The following is a 21,561-nucleotide window of genomic DNA, read 5'->3' as shown; positions in this document are numbered from 1 at the left end:
GGTACAGTCAAAGGAATTGAAAGCTTAACAAAACCTTACCGAAACATAATTGAGAGTCTGCACGAAATCAAGAAGATCATAGAAATATTTAGTATTGTATCTCATTTTCTGTTAAGAACTTTCAAAAGCTATTGAACACAAAAAGCTTTAAACATGAAAAGGGAAGTTGAAGTCTTGATTTTTGTTCTGAAAATTTTCATTCCTAAAATATTACACTAGGGCTTCCCTGGTGGCGCAGTGGTTAGGAATCTGCCTGCCAATGCAGGGGACATGGGTTCGAGCCCTGGTCTGGGAAGATCCCACATGCTGCGGAGCAACTAAACCCGTGTGCCACAACTACTGAGCCTGTGCTCTAGAGCCTGTGAGCCACAACTACTGAGCCTGCGAGCCACAACTACTGAGCCTGTGAGCCACAACTATGGAAGCCCGCGTGCCTAGAGCCTGTGCTCCGCAACAAGAGAAGCCACCGCAATGAGAAGCCTGCGCACCGCAGCCTTCTGCAACAAAGAGCAGCCCCCACTCGCCACAACTAGAGAAAGCCTGCTTGCATTAACAAAGACCCAACGCAGTCAAAAAAATAAGATAAAATTTATAAAAAAAAAAATTACACTAACATGAAAAATAATTTATGTTGAATTTTCCGCATACAAACCATACATCTTCTATTCAAAAATGTTTATACTTCATTTCTTTACTAAATATCGTGTGATGTCTGATCCATGCTTTGATGCTAGAGATTGTCTTCTCACCTGACTTCTTTCTTTGGCTTGTCTTGCAGTTCTCTAAAAGTTAAAAAAAAAAAAAAAAAAAATGCATGTGTACACATGTTAGAAAAAAAGTACTGGTTATAGAAACTCAAAAACTCTTTGTATTCTGTTAGTGTTAAAAAAATCTACATTATCACCACACTCATTTACCAGTGCTTTGCCATTAGGGGGTTACTAAGCCACAAGCAGAGGACTCCAGTAGCTCTGAGGTCGTAGGTTCACTTAGGACCAGATGCTGAGGAGAAAACGCACAGCTTTGGGGGCTGTCTTGCTACCCAGTGAGATGGTAAATACCTCATTTGGGGACTAGGGGAGGCAGTGATTCCCCTCACCCACATGGCAATTTCCCAGAATGCAGTGTGTGCAGGGCCCACTCCTGTTCTCTGGGCTCTGAAGCCTTTCCCAACCCAATAGCCAAGCCAACGCAAAAAAACAAAACGAGATAGAACAGAACTGGATTCTTCTGCTGCTCCCACAAATGAAGTTTTTCATAAGACTCTGAAAAAGTGATTACAGAAGGTGCAGCATTCTCCTTTGCTATATCTTCATTTTCTTATAGGTCTTGAATGTGCTAATAATTTGCACAGCTGAGAAATCAGATGACTTTTTTTCCCAGCTGAAGTCCATGTACGTGTGAAGTGATCCAGGTGGAAGGGGTAAGGAGAGAAAAAAAAGTTAAAACTAAAAATAAATAAAAAGCCCTGCTTATGAGATGATCCCGTTTATGTAAATATTATGTTTGTGAACAAATTGAGGAATCTGAAATATTAAAAGGAGGCTAAGAAAGTGCTCATATGATATGAACACTGGCAAAGGATCTGAACAGTTCTCAAAAGTGTAGGACTTCCCTGGTGGTCCAGTGGTTAAGACTCCACACTGCCAATGCAGGGTACATGGGTTCGCTCCCTGGTCGGGGAACTAAGATCCCATATAGCGCATGGCACAGCCAAAAAATGAAAGAAAAAAAAAAGGGTGTAAATATAATTGATTAGCAGTTTTACAAACATCAGGGTCTTTTGTAAACACAATAATTCTTCTCTCACCACATCGGCAATAACAAGTGCAGTTAAACGGGCACTCCTGTTCACTGCTGGGGTGGAAGGAGCGTATATGAGCGTAGTCCTTTGGAAAACAGCTTGAAGAAAATTTATCTCCTACGGTCTCAAAAATATCTAAACACTTGACTCAGTGATTTTTACATCTGAGAATCTATCTTAAGGAACAACCTCAAAATGTAAAAAATTTTATACAAAAAAATGCGGTTGGCAGCATTGCGTATATGAACCAAAAAATGTAAACAACTTCAGTGTTCATCAGTATGGGAATGGCTGAATAAACCACAGCAGAAACGTATTCAATAGGACAATATGCAGCCATTTCAGATGATAAACACTGAATGCTTATCATGGGAATGGGAAAATGCTTAAATGTTGCCATAATTTTAAAAAAAAAGTTGGATACAAAGTTGCATATTGAATGTATGCTTCTTTCTAAGATTATATCTCAAGAGGCAGATCCTACGACCTTTTGCTGAACTGCCTGTTAAAAATTCATCCTAGTTGACAGACAATATTATGTCATTCTTTTCCTCTCCTCTTAAGCAATAGGTAATTGCTCCAAGATGTACCAAGGTTAACAGGTTTCACATTTAGGTCAGCAGTGTAATGTTTGCATGTTGAACTGAGTTGGTCCTAGAGATAATTTATTAATGTTCTCAGATATTTCAGGACATATTTAGCTGCAGATGCAAACATATGTCACTGTTCCCATTTACTAAACTTCTAGTTTGAGGATCTGGATCTTTTCAAGACTATGCAATATGTAAGTTGTATTCATTTTCTTCTAGGTGGTGGTGAAAATTTCCTGGTCCTAGAATGAACAGAAAGGGAAGCAGTTTCTTTTTCATCTGTGACTGAGAACTTGCATAGGCCCCAAGAGAAAACTCAAGTGTTAAGTGATGAAAAGAATAAAATACATCTCGGATCCCAGACCAGGGATATAGATTCACGCACGTAACCTTCCACACTTGTATGCACAATTTTCAACTTGATATCTCAAGATGGAGTCAAACGTGTCTGCACTGACCTCTCTGTGACAGACTGTGCAGAGGGTCTGCAGGTTGCCCAGGGAGCACTGTCCTCCTCCGCCAGACACTGGCTTGATGTGGTCCACCTGCCAGAAGTGCCCTTCCCCTGGGTTTCTTATCATTTCATTAAGCTGCAATAAGAACACAGGATCAGCAATTTTCAACATACACTGTGGGAACTATTGGGTCTGCATTGTGCAATCATGTTCACACAGCAGAATCACAGGGAAAAATACATTAGGATGGTTTTTTATAGCTTTTATTGTAAGTAGGAAAAACCCTCTAGGTTAGCAATTTGAAAGCAATAAAAAATATGTTTCTGAAAAAGGTTGTTTTCCCCCCCCCTTACCTAACCCATTTTGAAAAAATTACAAGCAAGTATAAAATACGAAGCCTTCTGACAGATTGGGAAAAATCAATTGCTTCTGCACCTTTGAGCTAGTTTATATAGTCACTAAAACAAAACTGAGAAAAAAATAAGAACAGATTAGAAATGAAAAACTTCTGAATATTACTGACTCAGACAGTCTTTTAATTGTTGACCTAAATGCATTTGTTACTATACCAATGACAGTTTAATATTAATAGTGATCACCCAGAACTTTTATGCTATTACCTGGGAACCTCCTAAGTTACACGGACTGGAATCAAATTTCTAGAACAAATCTCTGTAGCTTGCATATTTGGAATAAACAAAGATGTTCATTTAAAGCAGCCACTATTTAGGCCAGTCCGTATATGCATACTTCATATTTAACGAATGATAACCTATACATTCAAACGGGATGTATTTTAGCATTTTATCTGAGGTAGTAAAACCAGCTCACAACATAGCAGCGTAGAGTTGTTTAAATATCCCAAAGACGAGTGTGAAGACGATATTATAATATCTTCCTTGTTCCTTGGTCTTGAACAAGGAAGATGCTATAATCAACTTCAAGGCTGCTGGCCATGGGAATCTGTGACATAGCTCTAAAGTGCTTTAGGAAAGTTGTCAGGCCCATGGATGGCTCAGGGACCTTAACAGCAGTGTCTGGCCCAAGAGCAGCCCCAGGAAGCAGCAAATTGGAGCAGTAACCTTTGTCCACCTTAACTCTGTTACAGATGGACTGACTTTCTCTTCTATACTGAACTTCCCAACTTCTGTTAGAAGATATATAATGATTTTTATTTTTGAGGTTGACATTGTCAGAGGAGACTTCATATGGCAGTCTTGTACATCAAGCAAATGGCATATTCTTAGGAAAAAAAATCCATTTTGGTTCTGTCTTTTGTAACTGATTCTTCTGTGCCAAGCAGTCTCCATTCTGACAGATTCTGTAATCCAGAAGGTGCTTCTTTATTCTACCCAGTAATTCGGAATCACTTGGGGCCAGTCTTCAACATCCTAAACTCACCTCCAGAAAGAATCACTCCCTCTCCCACTGGTCATTCCATCTGGGCCCTGTGGTGCTCCTTATTCTCTGAACGCTTCTCTTTTAGATGTATACTGTGTTACTTCTGCATTCTTGGACAGACTGCTTTCAAGATGTTCTTGAGTCATTCCATTGTGTGTCTTCCGGAAGCCTCCACATGGAGGCAGCAGCCAGTAATTGGAGTCTGGCTGACATCTCTGGGATGGGTGTGACATGTCCCTCACCAGCAACTGGAATGAGTCTGACTGACATCTCCAGGATGGGTGTGACATGACCCTCACCAGTTAGACCAAAGGATCTTTCAGGAACTCTGGATAACATTAAGGGAAGAGTGTATTTCCCTAACAAAGTCATGCTAATTAATCTTTGCAGAAATGCTTATTAATTTTGTCATGATTCAGCAATACTAGGTAAATAAAAATATAAGATTTTACTACCTGGGTGGAACTTATCCAATATTTTAGCAGACGGAGCGTGATTTTTTTCAAAACTAAGCTTACTACAAAATTACACATTTTGCTCTAGTTTGAAATTTAGTACTTATTAGATCACAACACTGGAAATCCAACTGAGTTTTGGGAGTCAAAGTAAATACTGAGAATAGTGTGCTAAGGATACTATTTTTGTCATGAATTACATTTTACAATGGGATAAACATAAGAAGTTTTCTTCTCATTGTAATGACTACATTTTGGGGGTTATCTGTTTACCCCTTGTCATTCAATATTAACACCATGAAAAGCGGAACAACCATACCATAAGTGCCTCTCGATGCAATGTACCATCTGTTAAGGTCTCTTCCCAAAATAATCTAGTCAGAATCTAATTAAACCTCTAGATCTTATAACCATTATTCAGGAAATCAGGGGGATAGAGAAACATGTCAGATAACATCATGAGGATACAGGGAGACAAATCCAGCATGTGGGAAATCCTAAAGGCAAATGTAACAATTTATGGTGTAAAAAAGGGAAGGGGTGATCTTAGAGATTAAATGGAACGTAAAAGGCGTAATGACCAAATGCAATGTGTGGGTCATATTTTGATCCTAATTTGAAGAAAGCAATGGTAAAAAGACATTTCTGAGACAATATGGGAAACCAAACACGGACTTATTATAATTGCGGAATTATAATTGTGTTGGGTGTGATAATGGATATTGGGATATCTAAAAGAGAGACAGACCTATGATAAACCATAATGGAAAAGAATATTAAAAAAAGAATGTATATATATGTATAACTGAGTCACTTTGCTGTACAGTAGTAATTAACACATTGTAAATCAACTATACTTCAATTAAAAGAATAAATAAATAAAAAATAAAAGAGAGAAAGAAAAAGGGGGGGAGGGAGAAAGAAAGTCTTTACCTGTGAGACATACATAATGAAAGTATTTAAGGGTGAAATGAAATGCTGTCTGGAATTTGGTTTAAAATAATTCCAGGAGAGAGAAAGAACTGAGGTGAGGGACAGATGAAGATGAATGGCAAAATGTTGATAACTGTTAAAGTTGGGTGATGGGTATGTGGGTTCATCATTCCCTCTACTTTTGTATATGTATTTGAAAATTCCCATATTAAAAAGTTTAAAAAAAAAGAAAGTTAGTGAGTCAGTATTCATCACTCAGTGCAATGCTGCCTTCTATCAGTCACATGATTATAATTTACCTGTTCTAATGGGAGCTTTGAGGTCCAGGTAATATCCAGAAGATTCTTCCTCTGACTTTTAGGGGCATCTCTCAGATGTAAAAAGAGTTCTTGTGCATTCAGATTACATAGCTGACACACGCCATGTTCAATTTCAAATACTTTGGCTCGCAGGTAACTGTTATTAGATCGAATCCAAAACTCCTCCTGACATTTCAGAGAGCAAAACCGTGAATCCCAAGCATTTGCTTTATGCTCTTGCTTACTTTGGCAAGTGGGTTGCTGACAGCGAAGGCAAAGTGGATTTCCTTCATTATCCACAGCTTGCAAATAGCCTTTGGATGTAGAAGGTTTCACAGTGAGATCAGCTTGGGCTGTGCCGGGATTTAGAAATGGGACACAAGCTCCATCTTCAAAAAATTCTCTAGAATGAGAAAAATATTGATTAGGTAACTAATGAAGGCTTACTCTAGTCTATGTAATTTTTACTTCATTTAAAGGTCTTCAAAGTTTCTATACTGGTAAACAGTAAACATGGGGCCCACAGATTTTGTGATTCAGTGTGGAAATGAAATAGCTATGGCCGGCACTCTCTAATCCACGGCAAGTCAAAGAAAGAATGTTGTGTTCAAAAAAATAAATTTGCAAACAAATATGCTGCCTCTCTTGGGAACTCAGATGTCTTCAAGTTACACACTCAGACTCTCGAGAAGGAAAATGAGAAGTGAGAAGATGCTTCTTTAGGCTGGGAAAGGACAGGGTGATGGAAAACCTCAGCTAAAGTTAGTGGCTACCCTGCTCTCTAGATGTGTCAGGTCACACACCTCCTTAGGACTGAGAGGCCGTTACCAAGGCTTCTGGGAACACTCTCTTCCGGCCTCTGCTGGCCTTCAGGAAAAAGATCATTCATATCCATTAAGTGACAGAGCCAGGGAGCTAACAGTGCTGATAGGAATTAGAACAGGAGACTTGCTAAATACGCACCTATGGGTAAACTCTGAGTCGACAGAATGAAGATTAGAGATGAAACATGGTAGGACATAAACTCCATTTGTTAGAATAAAAGGAAAAGGTACATTACTCAATTTTGTTGAAAAGTCCTACATGGGAATTACAATAGCTGCTTTGCTCATTTTCCATGGCTGTTTGTTAGAGTGTTAAAAGAAAAACTATTTATGATAGTAAGAACTCAAGATTGGGGGGCAGAGCCCAGATTTGACCTCAGCTCTCCTAGCATCTAGTGGCCTAGGGCAGGTCACTTGACCCACCTGGTCTCAGGATCCTTCTTTACCTCTAATTTCTAAGATGAGGGCATCAGGAGCCTCACAGGGTTGCTAGGAGGATAGAAGAGCTATTACATTGTAAAAGCTTTTTGTAACCTGTAAAGTGGCCACACAAAGGTAAAGTATTATTACAAAAATGAAAGCATAAATTTAAAGGAATAGTCTTAGTACTACTATGCCTGACAAGTAAAAAAAAACCCTTACTTTGTAGAAGGGCCCCCTGGCCTGGACCCCTTTGTGATCAGACGGACATGGCCCCCATCATTCTTCACCTTGTCCATTGAGGCTACAGCAACATCTTCTTTGGTTATGTATCTAAAACAAATACATGTGAAGTAGATTTCCTCTCTCCTATAAGAGTTTCTCTATTTCATGTTCACATTTCTCCGTGTGAAGGCAATAGGAGAAAAAGCAAAATATGAGTCTATTCATTGTGCTAATACTTAAATTAGGGAATGGAATTTTCTCCCTCTACATTGGTCTCCACATGTAGGAAACACATCTCTTTGTTCCAAATTAGTCTTCTCAAGATTTATTTTCCTAAGAAATTCAAGAGTCATTCAATATCCTTTGGACAAATTTTCACTTAGGGGAAAAAAGGCGTGGGCGTAGGAGTAAGAAATGATCAAATACATGCACCACTGACAGCTGTAAGTAAACTGCTTGCCAAGCTGTGCAGAAAATCTCTAACTGCATTTTTACCTCCCTATTGGTCTTCTCTTCAAGGCTCCTCACATCACCTTAATCAGTTATAATAGTGTATCAGTGTATTCGGATAAAGTGATTCTCTTTTTAGTTAACTAGGTTCAATCACATTGTCTGTAATCTTAAGGTTGTTTCCATTATTATCAGCTCATATAGAGTTTCTGGAATCTTCCACTGAAATAAAGCCACTCTTGATGTGGGATTCAGAACCTTATTACACAACACGATCAATACCACATAATGGTTTAGGGACTGGCAGGAAAGAGGAAAGTTACTCCAATTAAAGGTGACGGGGGAATTTAAGTAGGTGAAACGCAGTTACCCAATTAATTCCTTCTAATTAGCATGGCCTAGTTTCTCTAGTAGTTTACACCTATTGCAATTTTCTTTAAAAATTACTTTAAACATGCATTTTTTCATATTCTCAAATACTTCTTCATTTGGTAGCTTGACAATAAAATTAAAGTTTAATCACAACGGAATTGTGCAGTTACAGGTAAAATTTTAGAAATTTGCTTTTATGTTGTTGAAGTAGATTTAGTAATTAATAGATTTCCTCCTTTTTATAAAGTAGTTTATTAATTTTTTGATGAGGTGATACATGCACATATTTCACAATTTTAAAGGCATGCACTGCTTCATATGGTGAACAATGTTTCCCTTCCATTCCCATCCTTTTCTCCCCCCTTCCCCAAACTACCTCTGTTGCCAGTTTTCAATACATCCTTTTAGAAATAGTTCATTTTTTATGTGTATAGGTGTATAACTTTTATTTCTTTGTATTTTTATGGACATACAATTCACATACCATAAAATTTACCATTTTCAAGTTTACAATTCAGTGCATTTTAGTATATTCATAAGGCTGTACAACCTTCACCACTATCTAATTCCAGAACATTTTTATCACCCCAAAAAGAAACCCATAGTCATTAGCAGTCACTCCCCATTATACTTTTTATTTTTAAAAACAAATGGTAGCATAATATACACAGTAATCTTCACCTTTCTCTTTTTACCTAAACATACATCTTGGAGATCTTTCCATATTAGCACACATAGAATTGCCCTATTTTTTTAAATGGTTGCATGTTATTTCATCGTTTCGACAAACCATATGATGTATCTTACCAGTCTCTGATTAATGTCCATTTAGATTGTTCCAGTCTCTGCTATCACAAACAATGCTGTAATAAATATCCCCATCCCAAATGTCCCTGTTTTTTCTACACAAGAAGTATCTGTAGAATAAATTCCCAGAAGTAGAATTGCTGGGTCAAAGATCTTGGGTACTTTAAATTTGGAAAGATTTTGACAAATTGTTCTCCTCTGGTTTTGTACAAATTTATACATCCACCAGCAATGGAGAGCCCCTGTTTCCTCACACTTTCACTAGCACAGGGCATATCAGTTAAAAACATCTTTGCTAATGGTGATAGGTATCTTGTTATAGCTTTACATTTGCATTTCTCCTGTTAAGAGGAAGGATGACTATCTTTTCACATGTTGGCATTTCTACTTGTGTGTCTTTCTTAAAGCAAAAAAAAGAATCACAGTGAATTCTTTAAGTATTTTTTAACTTGCCCTTTTAGCTCCTAAATTCCCTCCCCCCTCCTATCTTCAACCATTTCATTCCCTGGACAAAAGCACTTTGCTAAAGTATTCCAGCATATTCTAAAAGAACTCAAAAGCTTCTAGCTTTGATGGGCAATGGGATATTAAGCCTTGCCTCAGGTATTATTCAATGTTTAAAAGCTTAGAAACTTAATTTAGTAACTTTAAAAGATGCTGAGAAATCTGGGACTTCCCTGGCTGGTGGTGCAGTGGTTGGGAGTATGCCTGCCAATGCAGGGGACATGGGTTCGAGCCCTGGTCCGGGAAGATCCCACATGCTGTGGAGCAACTAAGCCTGTGCGCCACAACTACTGAGCCTGCGCTCTAGAGCCCATGAGCCACAACTACTGAAGCCCGCGTGCCTAGAGCCCGTGCTCCGCAACAAGAGAAGCCACCGCAGTGAGAAGCCCGCGCACCGCAATGAAGAGTAGCCCCCGCTCACCACAACTAGAGAAAGCCCATGTGCAGCAACGAAGACCCAACGCAGCCACAAATAAATAAATTAATTAATTTAAAAAAAAAAGATGCTGAGAAATCTATTCAGAGATTTAAGAACTAAAAATAACCAGAGGTTACTTCCTATGAGAGGTTTAGTACAAATTTCTGGAAACCACAAGAAATGGATCAATCAACCCCAAAGTGGATTGCTAGCAACTTTTCAAACGTAGCTGTGTTACCAATATTTAATTTTCCATTGAGTTTTGCTAAGAAGTTCATGTAAGCATACCAACTTTCAAAAGGATTATGGTAAATCCGAATTTTGACAAATAGGGAAGGAAGAATGTTGTCTACTCAAGTAATTCCTGGATGGGGGTGGTTGGAGGAGATGGCAAGTTTTGCAATAAAAGAGGAGTGAGTTGGAAGGTGGCCTGAACCAATGAGAAGAGCGCTGGGCTCGGGATTTCCCTAGTGGTGCAGTGGTTAAGACTGCGCTCCCAATGCAGGGGGCCCGGGTTCGATCCCTGGTCAGGGAACTAGATCCCACGTGCATGCCACAACTAAGGAGCCCACATGCTGCAACTAAGGAGTCCGTCTGCTGCAACTAAGACCCAGTACAACCAAAAAAAAAAAAAAAAAAAGAAAGAACAGTGCTGGGCTCTAGGCTGCTGACCTGCTTTAGAGATCAGCTGTGGCTAGAGGATAAATTTGGCATTCTAAACCCACAGGTTTCCAAGTGAATCAGACCTGCGCTTTGACAAGTGGAAACCCACTTAGGAACCTAAGCAATGGCTGGTGATCTTGGCTTCTATTTATATTTAAGAGTGAGATGCTGCTCAAAAGCTGACTACAAACTCTGAGCTTGGACGCAGCCTGCCAATGAGTGGATGCCACTGGAGGGTAATCATGTTGGGAGATCTAGCCACTGCTTTTGGGAGAATTCCTGAAAATTAGTATACATGTGTCTTTATCCTGAAGCCATTCCATCTTTTCAGAGATGAATCCTCTAATCTCATGCCTAGAAAGTAAAATGTGGCTGTTGGTATGGCAGCTGAGCCAAGAAAGGGACCTGGGGAGTGTAGTTTCCAGTATAACGCCTCTCCCTTTATCTCCACTGAGGCTGGTGTTTCCAAGACTGGTGCCTCTCTGGTTCAGTTTCTCTATAGAGGACAGTGGGAAGGCAAGGCATCCAATGTCTAAATGCTCCTCATAAAGACTTCCAATCAATGCTGTTGTGTAGCCCCGTGTTTCATACCTGCTCTCAGAGAGACACAGTTACTCCAGTTTACTGAGACTTACTGGGGTTCTACAGCCAGAATCAGCATGCTTCCTCAAAGCACCCCCCTCTGCAGGTGCACATGTTTCATTTTCATGGCTCTGCTAAGTCCATGTCCCTGGAGCCCCCTCTCTCCACCTCTCTTTCATCAGTGACCAAGGTCTCTAGATCTACCTCTATAACACCTCTCTTTACTCTCTTTCCTCCATTCCCATTTCTAATGCCTCAATAAAAGCCCTCATCTTTTTTTTCCAGGTCTACTGTAATAGTCTCTTAACTTCTGTGGTAAGCAGAATTTTAAAGATAGCTCCCTAGGAGTCCTGTCTCCTGGTATTCAATTGAACACTTATCTAGGTAATGTTGTAAAGGGATGCTGCAGATGTAATTAAGGTTACTAATCAGCTGACCTTAAGAGAGGGAGCAATTCAAAGCATGAGAAGGATTTGGCACACCACTTCTGATCCTGAGATGTAGGGGCCCATGTGCTAGAACTAAAAAGAAGCCTCTAGAAGCTGAGAGTGGCTCCCAGTCTACAGTCAGCAAGGAAACCTAAGTCCTACAACCACAATGAACTGAATTCTGTTAACAACCTGAATGCGTGTGGAAATGGATTCTTCCCAGACTATCAGTAAGAGCCCAGCCATCTTTTTTTCAGCCTTATAAAATCCAGAGCAGAGATACAAGTAGAGCCAACTCAGACTTCTGACTTAAAAGCTGTGAGATAATAAATTTCTGTTGTTTTGAGCTGCTAAGTTTGTGGTACTTTGTCACGGCAGCCATAGGAAGCTAATGCCACTTGTCTCCCTTCGAGTCTTGCCCTTTCAATCTCATCTTCCAACTGCTGCCAGAGTGAGCTCTTAAAAATACAAATCTGATTATTTACTCCGCTGCTTGTTAACATAGTTTTACCATTAATATACCACCTACATATATTTTTATAAATAACACTGTGTGTCTGACTTGGTTTTGTATTGATTTTATGACTTTTGCTTTTACACCTGACCAGCCGTCTTTCTTAGGTGGTGCTTCCATGTCTGCTGGAGAAGAAACAATGGGACATGCTGTAAATTCAGTTAGGAAGGGAATTATGATCATGTAAATAGAAGACCAATACTTCAACTAAGACTGTGGTTATAAAAATGAAAAAAGGAGAGGACTGGAAGAAGTACTGAGAAAAATAAAATAGGCATCGTGTTTTTTGTTAAGTGTGTGTGTATATGTATGTGTAGGTTTGTGTGTGTATGTATAAATACACACATATATTTTTAATGTATTTTTTACATAAAGTAATGCACACTCATGGGAAAATTCAACCAGTATAAAGAGTTGAGGCGATAGTCCAAAACTGGCAGCTCATGGATATATCCAACTAGTCAAAAGGCTTTATTTGACTCTTACAGTGTTTTATTTTTTTATCTGAATTTGAGTGATGTTAGATGGGTTATGTACTTTCTAATTTGCTATAGTTCTGCTCCCTACCCCATCCTTTTCTACTTTTACACCTGATCTCATTCATTCATTTACAGTTCCTTGCTTTGTGTTTACTCGCATGAGTTTGTAATCCCAGCAAAAGGTATAAAGTCCCTACCATCTCCACAAATCCTCTAATCGTATGGTGTAGAGTAAAACTTCTCAACAGTGCACTAGTGACATTTTGAAATCAGTAACTGTTTGGTCCTGTTCACTGCAGAATTTTTAGCAATATCCCAGCCTCTACCCACTAGATGTTCCCAGTTGTATCCCCTAATCGTGACAGTCTAAAAATGTCTCACAAGATTGCTACCCAGAGAAGAAATTGCCCCGTTTGAGAACAATGTCCTACAGAAACCTCTGATACGTGTTTCTAAGGTATCCTCCCCAACACTTACTATGTCAATGATAGCAATTATATGTTTGTGTCTCCATCCTTTTTTATACTTATTTTTACCCTTAACAATTTATCACAAACATCGTTCCTTGTTCTCACGTATGAATATACCACAGCCCTATTTTGAAACAGCTGAAGAGATTTTCACAGTATTGCAATATAATGTATTTAACCAGCTGCACCCCTTCACATAGCATTGATGGATTTTTTTCACCTGTGTGCATGGAAAAAGCTAGAGATCATAAAATGATAGAATGTGAGGATGAAGAGAGATTACAGGTATATGGAGACAGCAAGAGCTAAAGGGACGGGCTTTTTCTGCCAATGCTGCTGTTTGGTTTGGTGCTTTGTGATCTCTTCCAAAGCAAGAGCTGGGGTGTAGAATGGCTGACTGCTTTTCCTGTGAATCTTTGCTTCATGCTGAAAAAGAGTCTACAGAGAATGGGGATTTTAGATCACACACGGGGATGTCTGAGTGAGGCAAAGATGATTATGATGCCAAGAAAGGAAAGGTAGTGTACAGAGATTAGAAAGGGACCTATAATGATAAAGGCAAAACAGTTACAAATGTGAGACATTTAACCTTTCCTATTAATTTGTGTCCAACCATGGGCATGATAATTGTTACCTTCTGCTCCTTGCGTGGTAGTACATCAAACAGAACCAGCTCCCATGCTGCATGGCACCCAAGATTCACACTCCAAGAATGAAGGGCAGATGGGGCCCAGAGGCAGGCTCCACTCTTATATCAGGGAAATGTTTTCCTCTTGTTAACCAGTAGCCCAGGCTGGACAGGTCACAGCTCAGACCAACCTGGGACTCTGGCCTCTCCCTTGATGAGTAGGACCCATAGTGAGCAAGAACCAGACCACTTGATCTTTTCCAGCAGATATGATCAAATTCACAAAATATCTTAAGCTGTCATTTTATGTATAATTTTCTCTTAACTCATCAGGATTTCATTAGTGGTTAATAAAATGCCTTAGACCCTCCTGTAGAAATAACTATGACAAGTAATAAAGTACAAAATAAAGAAAGACAACTCATACCTTTTGGTACTGTTTTGTTTGGTTTGCTGCTTTGTGATCTCTTCCAGAGCAAGAATTGGGCTGCAGAACAGCTGCCCACTTTTCCTGATTATCCTTTGCTTCATAGCAGTTAGACTACTCCATTCTCGAACAAACCTCAAAATCTGGCAGAAAATGAGATAATGAAAAGAGTGTACAGCTCGCCAGGCATCTTCCTTTGAAAGTGAGGCTACTTATAACATCTGAAAACGGATGTTTTATTATATCCCCAAAATAGGCTTTTGAGTTTCACAGTTTAAGGCTTTCTTCAATTTGAGGCAGTTTTCCTATCTTTATTGTGAACTATCTATGGCCAGTTCTGCATAGGTCTCGTTTAAGCCATAGACTCTCTAAAGGCACCCTTCAGGACACTCAGCCTATGTCCTTAACGCACATAGAGACCAAAAGTGGTCTGGCTGTCGGAAGGACACACCCCACCAGTGGCCGAGGCAAAACTGGTCCTGGGGACAGTGGGTCTTGTGTGGTGACACTCACAGTGCAACATCTGAGCATCGCTTGTACCTGACTGCCTAAATTCTCACAGCAAAGAAGCCATCAATAATAAGTCTGGTACACTTTATTAGGCTTACCATTACTCTTACTTATTGGTCAGTTATAGGTAATTGGCTATTTTCTGGCAATCTGAGAATCAAGATTACATGATACCAAAGAAAATAGCTCATGGCTACCTTTTCCTTTGAGACAGGTGCAGCCAACCAAGGGCAATGCTTCATTTCCGCTCAAAGGGCAAAAACATAATCACTATTTTCTTGTAAAAAGTGGTACGCTGCATGCTGGCTCAGCCCCTGCGCTGCTGACCCATCTGAGCAGTGACGATAAATCGGCCACAGATGAGAACTGAGGCCTCCCCAGCGGGTATGTGGCCTGCGGCTGCACACAGACGCTTGCAGCAACGGATGGTGTCACCCCACGTGGTATTATCCCTGCTCTCAGAGCTTGTCAGTGTTAGAACTTAACCTACAAAGATAAAAGGCGATTCTGTCAGACGCAGACATCACAGTTGCTAATCCTGTGAATGAGAAATTAAATGATGTGAGGATGATTCTATACACAGAAACAGCAACCCTAGGTGTGATCATTTGCCAAGGAAACAGATTTCATGTTTATTCTTAGCACCGGGGTAATTCATAGGCAATGCCTGGACTGATTAAAACGCAACCAGTGATCTGACTCTGCAACGGGCCACAAAGTGCTCTGCTCTTATTAAACTCAAAAAAGGTCATTAAAATTACTCAACAAATTTTCTTTTAGAACAAACGTGCAGGACTATTCTTACCAGGGAGCGATTTTGTTTCAGCTGAAAGCTTGCTGGTAAATCTTCCCAAAGGTCTAATTTTATATCCAAAGGAATGAAATTACAGTTCATCTGGTTTCCATCCTGGTTATAGATTAGGAAGGCATTATTAATCCATTTTGTCTGTAGGCACTAATAATTATTTTAAAAGTAAAGAATTCTATTATGGCATCGCATGCCCAGTCTCCTGAAAGATAAACTGAGGCGGCTCATTCTAGACAAGATTCCACCCACACTCAGTGAAAGAACACTGAGTGGAGAAGGAGGGCCAGGCTCTCACGCCCTCTGAGTGTCCCCACTGCATTCACTCTTAAGGGTAAATGATCCCATGCAGAGGGGTGTGGTCAGTCAAATACGAGGTTTAAACATGAAGTATTTCTTTTACAAAGGGAAAGAAGAATCTCTGTATGTGGAAATCTACTGTATAAACAATAGTTGAACCCACATTCTGTAGAATTCTCTCAGCCAAAAGGTAATGTTACAGTTCCCACAATCACTTTGGGAAAAAAAACATACAAAAAGTACTTACATAGTGATTAAAGTTTAGATATGTAATCGTTACTCTAAACTCTGCATTAGACACGGGATTCTGGCTGAAATGAACAGTTCTCTGGAGGTACACTGTTAACATAAGATACTAAACATCTGTTACTGCTCTTCCTTTTAAAGCGTGCTCTTTTAGGCACTGATCTAGGGTTTTTATCCAAATTTCTGTTTCTAGATTTTATTTCAGATCTCCTAAGGTAAAAAGGAAAGCTTTCATCCAAACTCTCCTGTAGCTATGAAAATCCCTGTTGACATTTCATCTGCTTAGTGTCTCAGGTTTAGAAAATTGATTGAACAACATTTCATGGCAAGGGGACATGTAAGTATTTAGAAGAGTCATAAAAATGCACTTGAGACTAGTGCACAGGTGGGGCATTCGAGCCAGAATGTGGGTCAGGGAGGCCACGGTATTTGCCTGGCGGTGGGCACACCCCACTCTCTACCAGGAGTTTGCAGTTTCTCTCCGGTCTCCACCCAAGGGGGAAACACCCTGATCAGATGATCCAGGATGCAGAGGCTTCACTGAGAGTAAAAAGTTTAAGGGCTTCTGAATTCCTGTATGCGCTCTGCCTGGGGTCCGCCTTCCGGCTTCTGGACTTTCCAGCCCCTGGGGTATCCGTTCTCTGTTATTCTCAGACCATGTAGACACGATGGTCTGAGAAGCACAGCCTGGAACTCCCCATATGAGGGGCACAAGGCACTTAGACCTGCCTCTAGGTGAGCAGAGGGGTCCTCGGTGCTCCCCGAGTCTAGAGGTTCCACGTGGTGGACCAAGGTCCAAGCCTTTAAGGGGAACGTGTCCTGTCTTCATTCTCAGTATCGCTCTTGGTGGTGGTCCCACAATGGAGGCTGCCTGGGGCTTCTGGTATTCACGATCCTAGCCATCTCTAATCTTCTAGCAGTATCTTCTAATATTCAGTTAGAACTGAAGATTATTACGTGGTACACCATCTATCTGTATCTGATATTTGGGTTAGCAGAAAACCCATAACTGAGTTTGGGCAGCTCCAACCTAAGTTATCTTTAAAAAGGCATTCTGAGAATTCCCTGGTGGTCCAGTGGTTAGGGGTCCACATTTCCACTGTGGAGGACAGGACGGGTGAGGGTTCAAGCCCCGGTCGGGGAACTAAGATTCCTCATGCCGTGTGGTACGGCCAAAACACAAAAACAAAACAAAAAAAGAACAAAAAGGCATTCTTTCAATAGGGCGACCCATGAGTTTAAAAACGCACAAATACTATTTTATGATACTTATGAAGATTAGAGGTTTGAAACTGTAGACCAAACAAAAGCGTTCATAATCTTAGCAATTTTTTCTCTCAAACACTCACACTAGTTAATCTCGACCAAAGAGTCTCACATGGTCTGCAAGACCCTTTCAGAAGATCCAGACAGTCACAAGAGTTTTATAATAATAGTACAACATCATTGGCCTTTTTCACTCTCATTCTCTTATGAATGTACAGTGAAGTTTTCCATGCACAGGCAGACTTTAGAGGAAATTGCTAAAACTGTAAAACAATGCTACTTTCCTCACTAAACACTGTTTTTGTTTTGGCAGATAGAATTAGTTTTCATAAAAATATGCTGCTTCTATAAATATGTAATGGACTTATTATTGCTACTCTTAAATGAATATTTTAAAGTGTTTCCATTTTAATTTCAAACAGTAAATATCAATAGATATAACCCACATAAACAAAAGCTCTTTGGGTCCTCAACAAACTTTAGGAGTGCAAAGAGGTCCTGAAAAGTTTGAGCGCTGCTAACCCGGGCTATGGCGGGAATCGGAGCAATCATATTATTAAAGCTTCCTAGGGTTTACTCAACACGGATGGGCAGGCTTAGGCTTCTGTAAAGACGCTACTGCTGCTGTTGCTGCAGGATCAGTGCAGGAGCCAACTCCGAGTGAGAGCGCGTGACGGCCAGGCACTGCGCTAAGTGCCTTCCGAGAATTAGCTTATTTTGTCCTGGCAACAACTCCTCCATATTTTACAGTTGAGGAAACTGAGGCACAGCGCAGTTAAGTACTGTGTCCAAGATTCCACAGTGACAGATTTGAACTGAGGCACCCTGGCCCTGAAGTCTACACTCTTAACTGCTATGCTGTTTACCTCTAATTGCCTTTAGATTTAATAGAGGAATTTGAAAATTAGCTTTAAGGAGGAAAAGAACTCGATGCCTATCTCATTGCTAATAAAATTAATTATCTCCACTGACACATGAAAAAAGGAAGCTTTTTGTATGTTTCCAGAATCCACATGATGCTTACCTTAGTATAGACGTGAATCCGGTCAGTGTTCTTACTCGCACAAAACATTAAGGTATCACACACTGCCAAAGTGTCCGAACTCTTCAACTGTTCTAATAAACAAGATAAAAAAGAACCTGAAGGCGAATCTGCCCTCTGTCCAAAGCAGCTTATTCTTATCTTCTGTGGGTTAGGGTGATAAAATGGCTATAACAAATATATCAACATATTTGACAAAGCACATGTGTCTGGGTGTGAAATAAAACATGGTAGGCCATCTAACAGCATATTGGCTTATACGGTAACCAGTTGCTTTGAACTGTTGCTAATGATCCAACAAGAAAAAAAGAAATTCAGCATTCGCTAAAAAGGTAAGAGTCAGGCATAAGGGAGACCTTCCTGCCCCCCAAGAGTCCTTATCGATCTTGAAGGCTTCTAGAATCTATTCCTGTTGCTACAGAGGGTTTAAGTTAAGACTGAATGAGCACCATTTTGATTATCAGCAGCAATACAGACAGCTATGTCGAGGGCCACTTAAATGACTGATGGCCTATGGCCTGGTGCCTCACATTCACAAAAGGAGAGGAGTGGAGAAGCCTCATTTCTGATAATCCCTCTTTATTTTTCCTTACTCAGTCCTACTGACCAATATATTCTGCAAGAGAAATAGGGTTATTCAAGCAGATCTAAATAATAATTACCGTTAGCACTTATCAAGCACTTAAAATGTGCCAGGTACTGTTCCAAGTACATATATTAACACCTCTCAGAAATTAAGTAGTGCATTTTACAGAGGAGGAAACTGAGGCACAGTAATCTGCCCAAGGCCACTAGCAACAGAGACCAGTAATCTGGCTCCAGAGCCTGTGCTCTTAACCTCTGCTGTAGTTCCTCAGTGACCTTTTAAGGTATTTTTCCAGATCTAGAAGTCTATGATTTGTTTGAGATTCTATTTAGCAATGTCATCTATTTTAATTTTTCTAATCAAGGCATCAGTCACTTTACAAACTGGGATTGTGGGTTATTCCCATATTTCATAAATTCAAAATGTACATTTTTTCCACACTTTAACATCTCTGAAATTGGCATGTCTTACAGTCAATAATCGTGGCATTTTACAACCATGGTTGGCCAGGTGGCAGTTGTGAGGTAGTTGTCACTGCCTGAGCATAAGCTTAGTCATAACTACAGTATCGTTGTCACTTCGACACTACACTTGAGATACAAGCATTTTTTGTTACCGAGTACTGAGTTTAATTACCTTTAAAATGTCTTCAAAATGTTTCACTATGGTTTGGGATTGAAATGAAAAGTTATCATGTATACCAAAAACATGGACACAGAGCAGAAGAGCATAAATTTCTTATTAAAGAAGCAAATATGCATCACCAGAGAAATAACCAGAATTTCTCATTGAGAAATTTCTTATTCTTGCCAAGGAATAACCAAGTGCTTCATGGGACCTAAGAAAGGGAGATCACTGCAAACAGAGAAAGATATTTTATATTTGAATACTGAAATGTGCAAAAGGGTTGCCTATTACATGCCAAGAAAGGCAAGCGAAGGCAGGAGAAACTGCCAGATCCCTCAGAACAAATGAAAGTGATGTCAAAGCAACAGAGGGTTTTATGATCTGGTCTGGGCTATCATTAGTTTATTGTGTCATAGCTTAAATGACAGAGTTTTTTTGTTTTTTAATGTATATAAAGTAAGTTCATCTCATAATCACTGTGTCTCCAGATTTGAAGAACTATGCTTAAAGATCAGAAGTCATTCTTTGATAAAAAGCATTACGAGAACAACTCCAACTTCTTGGTGGCTAGTAGCTACATTAGGGAACATATTTTTCTTTTCATTGTTTTCATGAAGTATAATTCAATGGTTTGAAACTACAGATAATGCATCTTTTGAAGATACAGCCATCCTTCCAGACCCCTAGAATTCCAGTTAGAACGAAACTACCGTTCCAGCGTGGTATATACCACTCTGGTTCTAAAAGAGCATATGTGGGTAGAAGAAGCATCTTACTATAATGTGCCTTCTCTGTCTTCCTTCTGTTTTTCAAGGAAATTCATGTTAGTGAGTAGACGTGAAGCATATCGCTTTTGTGGTGGTCTCAGCCCAGTGATTTGAGAAGTAAAAAAAAAAGAGAAGAGGGAATAGGTATGGGGGAAATAATGCTGGCATTGTCTACTGGATGAAGTCAATGCAAGTTTCACTAGCAGAATAGAATTTTTAAAAGTTTAGTGATTTTTGGATACCAAGGGGGAAAAGGTGGGTAGGGTGGATTGGGAGATTGGGATTGACATACATACACTACTATGTATAAAATAGATAACTAATGAAAACAGACTGGGTATCACAGGGAACTGTACCCAATGCTCTGTGGTGACCTGAATGGGAAGGAAATCCAAGGAAGAGGGGATATATGTATACGTGTGGCTGATTCACTTTGCTGTACAGCAGAAACTAACACAGTATTGTAAAACAACTATACTCCGATAAATAAATAAATAGAAGTCTAGTGATTTTTGAAAAGTTTGTGTAAGTAAAGCTAACATACGTCTTCATCAAGGGACCAATTTGTAACTAATAAGCCAGTAGTATTTCCCTGCCATAGATGGAGAGACTCATGGCCCAGCTGCTGACAACTGCCAGTTGCTGATTCTGGGTCTGATGTTTAGTTAACTGAGCAGCACGCTATCCTAGAGCAACAGCTTCTGGAGGGACTGTCACAGCGAGAACAAGGAAACTTGGAGACAAAGAGTCTGAGTCTACATTGTCTACTTAAAGGCCGTTAAAATTAACAGATCTAAACAGGATCCATTGTAAGCTAGTTTTGGGAAGACCTTGAGGAATTAGAGGAAAGGAAAGCTGAGTAAAGAGGAAAGGAGGATGCCCTGAGCTCAGAAATACTTAAACGGACGTTTCATTTCAGAGCTATGAATCCAGCTCTAAATTATCTATGTTTAACAGCAACTACCTTAAAAGAAAAACTGACAGTTCATCCCAACCATTTCGGGGTTGTTATAATGAGAACATCAATCTGTGGGTTACTATGGTCAGCAACTGAGTAACAAAGAAAATAACCCCAAAGTACTCACAATCTTTGGCCAGTTGGCCCATAAAGAGTGATGTATGACATATAGGCTGGTATTTGCCAACCATCACAGCTATAAATGATGAATGGAAACAACAAAAAAGTAAATAAATCTGAGACAGTACATGGCTGGTTCCAAACACAGTCATGATTCACACAGTCTTGAAATTATGAAAAACAAAC

The 21,561-nt window shown here is 39.8% G+C and overlaps 1 protein-coding gene across 6 annotated transcripts in view; it reads right to left on the bottom strand.

Moving 5' to 3' along the window:
• The window catches only part of ZRANB3 (zinc finger RANBP2-type containing 3), a 280,181-nt gene that overhangs the window by 12,301 nt on the left and 246,319 nt on the right, over positions 1-21,561 (bottom strand). For 5 of the 6 annotated variants that reach the window (XM_068545216.1, XM_068545215.1, XM_068545214.1 and 2 more), the window contains 7 exons: positions 18,300-18,391; positions 15,464-15,565; positions 14,149-14,291; positions 7,404-7,514; positions 5,938-6,340; positions 2,853-2,984; positions 161-782 (listed from right to left, as the gene is read on the bottom strand). In XM_068545216.1, coding sequence (XP_068401317.1) covers positions 684-782; positions 2,853-2,984; positions 5,938-6,340; positions 7,404-7,514; positions 14,149-14,291; positions 15,464-15,565; positions 18,300-18,391 — 1,082 coding nt within the window. In that variant the 3' untranslated portion in view covers positions 161-683. Of the gene's footprint in view, positions 1-160; positions 783-2,852; positions 2,985-5,937; positions 6,341-7,403; positions 7,515-14,148; positions 14,292-15,463; positions 15,566-18,299; positions 18,392-21,561 lie in introns of those variants that run through there. The other variant, XM_068545218.1, reaches the window with a different exon arrangement.

This window comes from Eschrichtius robustus, chromosome 5 (genome assembly GCF_028021215.1).
Source record: "Eschrichtius robustus isolate mEscRob2 chromosome 5, mEscRob2.pri, whole genome shotgun sequence".
In the NCBI taxonomy this organism is placed as follows: Eukaryota; Metazoa; Chordata; class Mammalia; order Artiodactyla; family Eschrichtiidae; genus Eschrichtius; species Eschrichtius robustus.
Note: the sequence above shows the minus strand (reverse complement) of the source record. Positions and strands in the feature narration are given on the sequence as shown.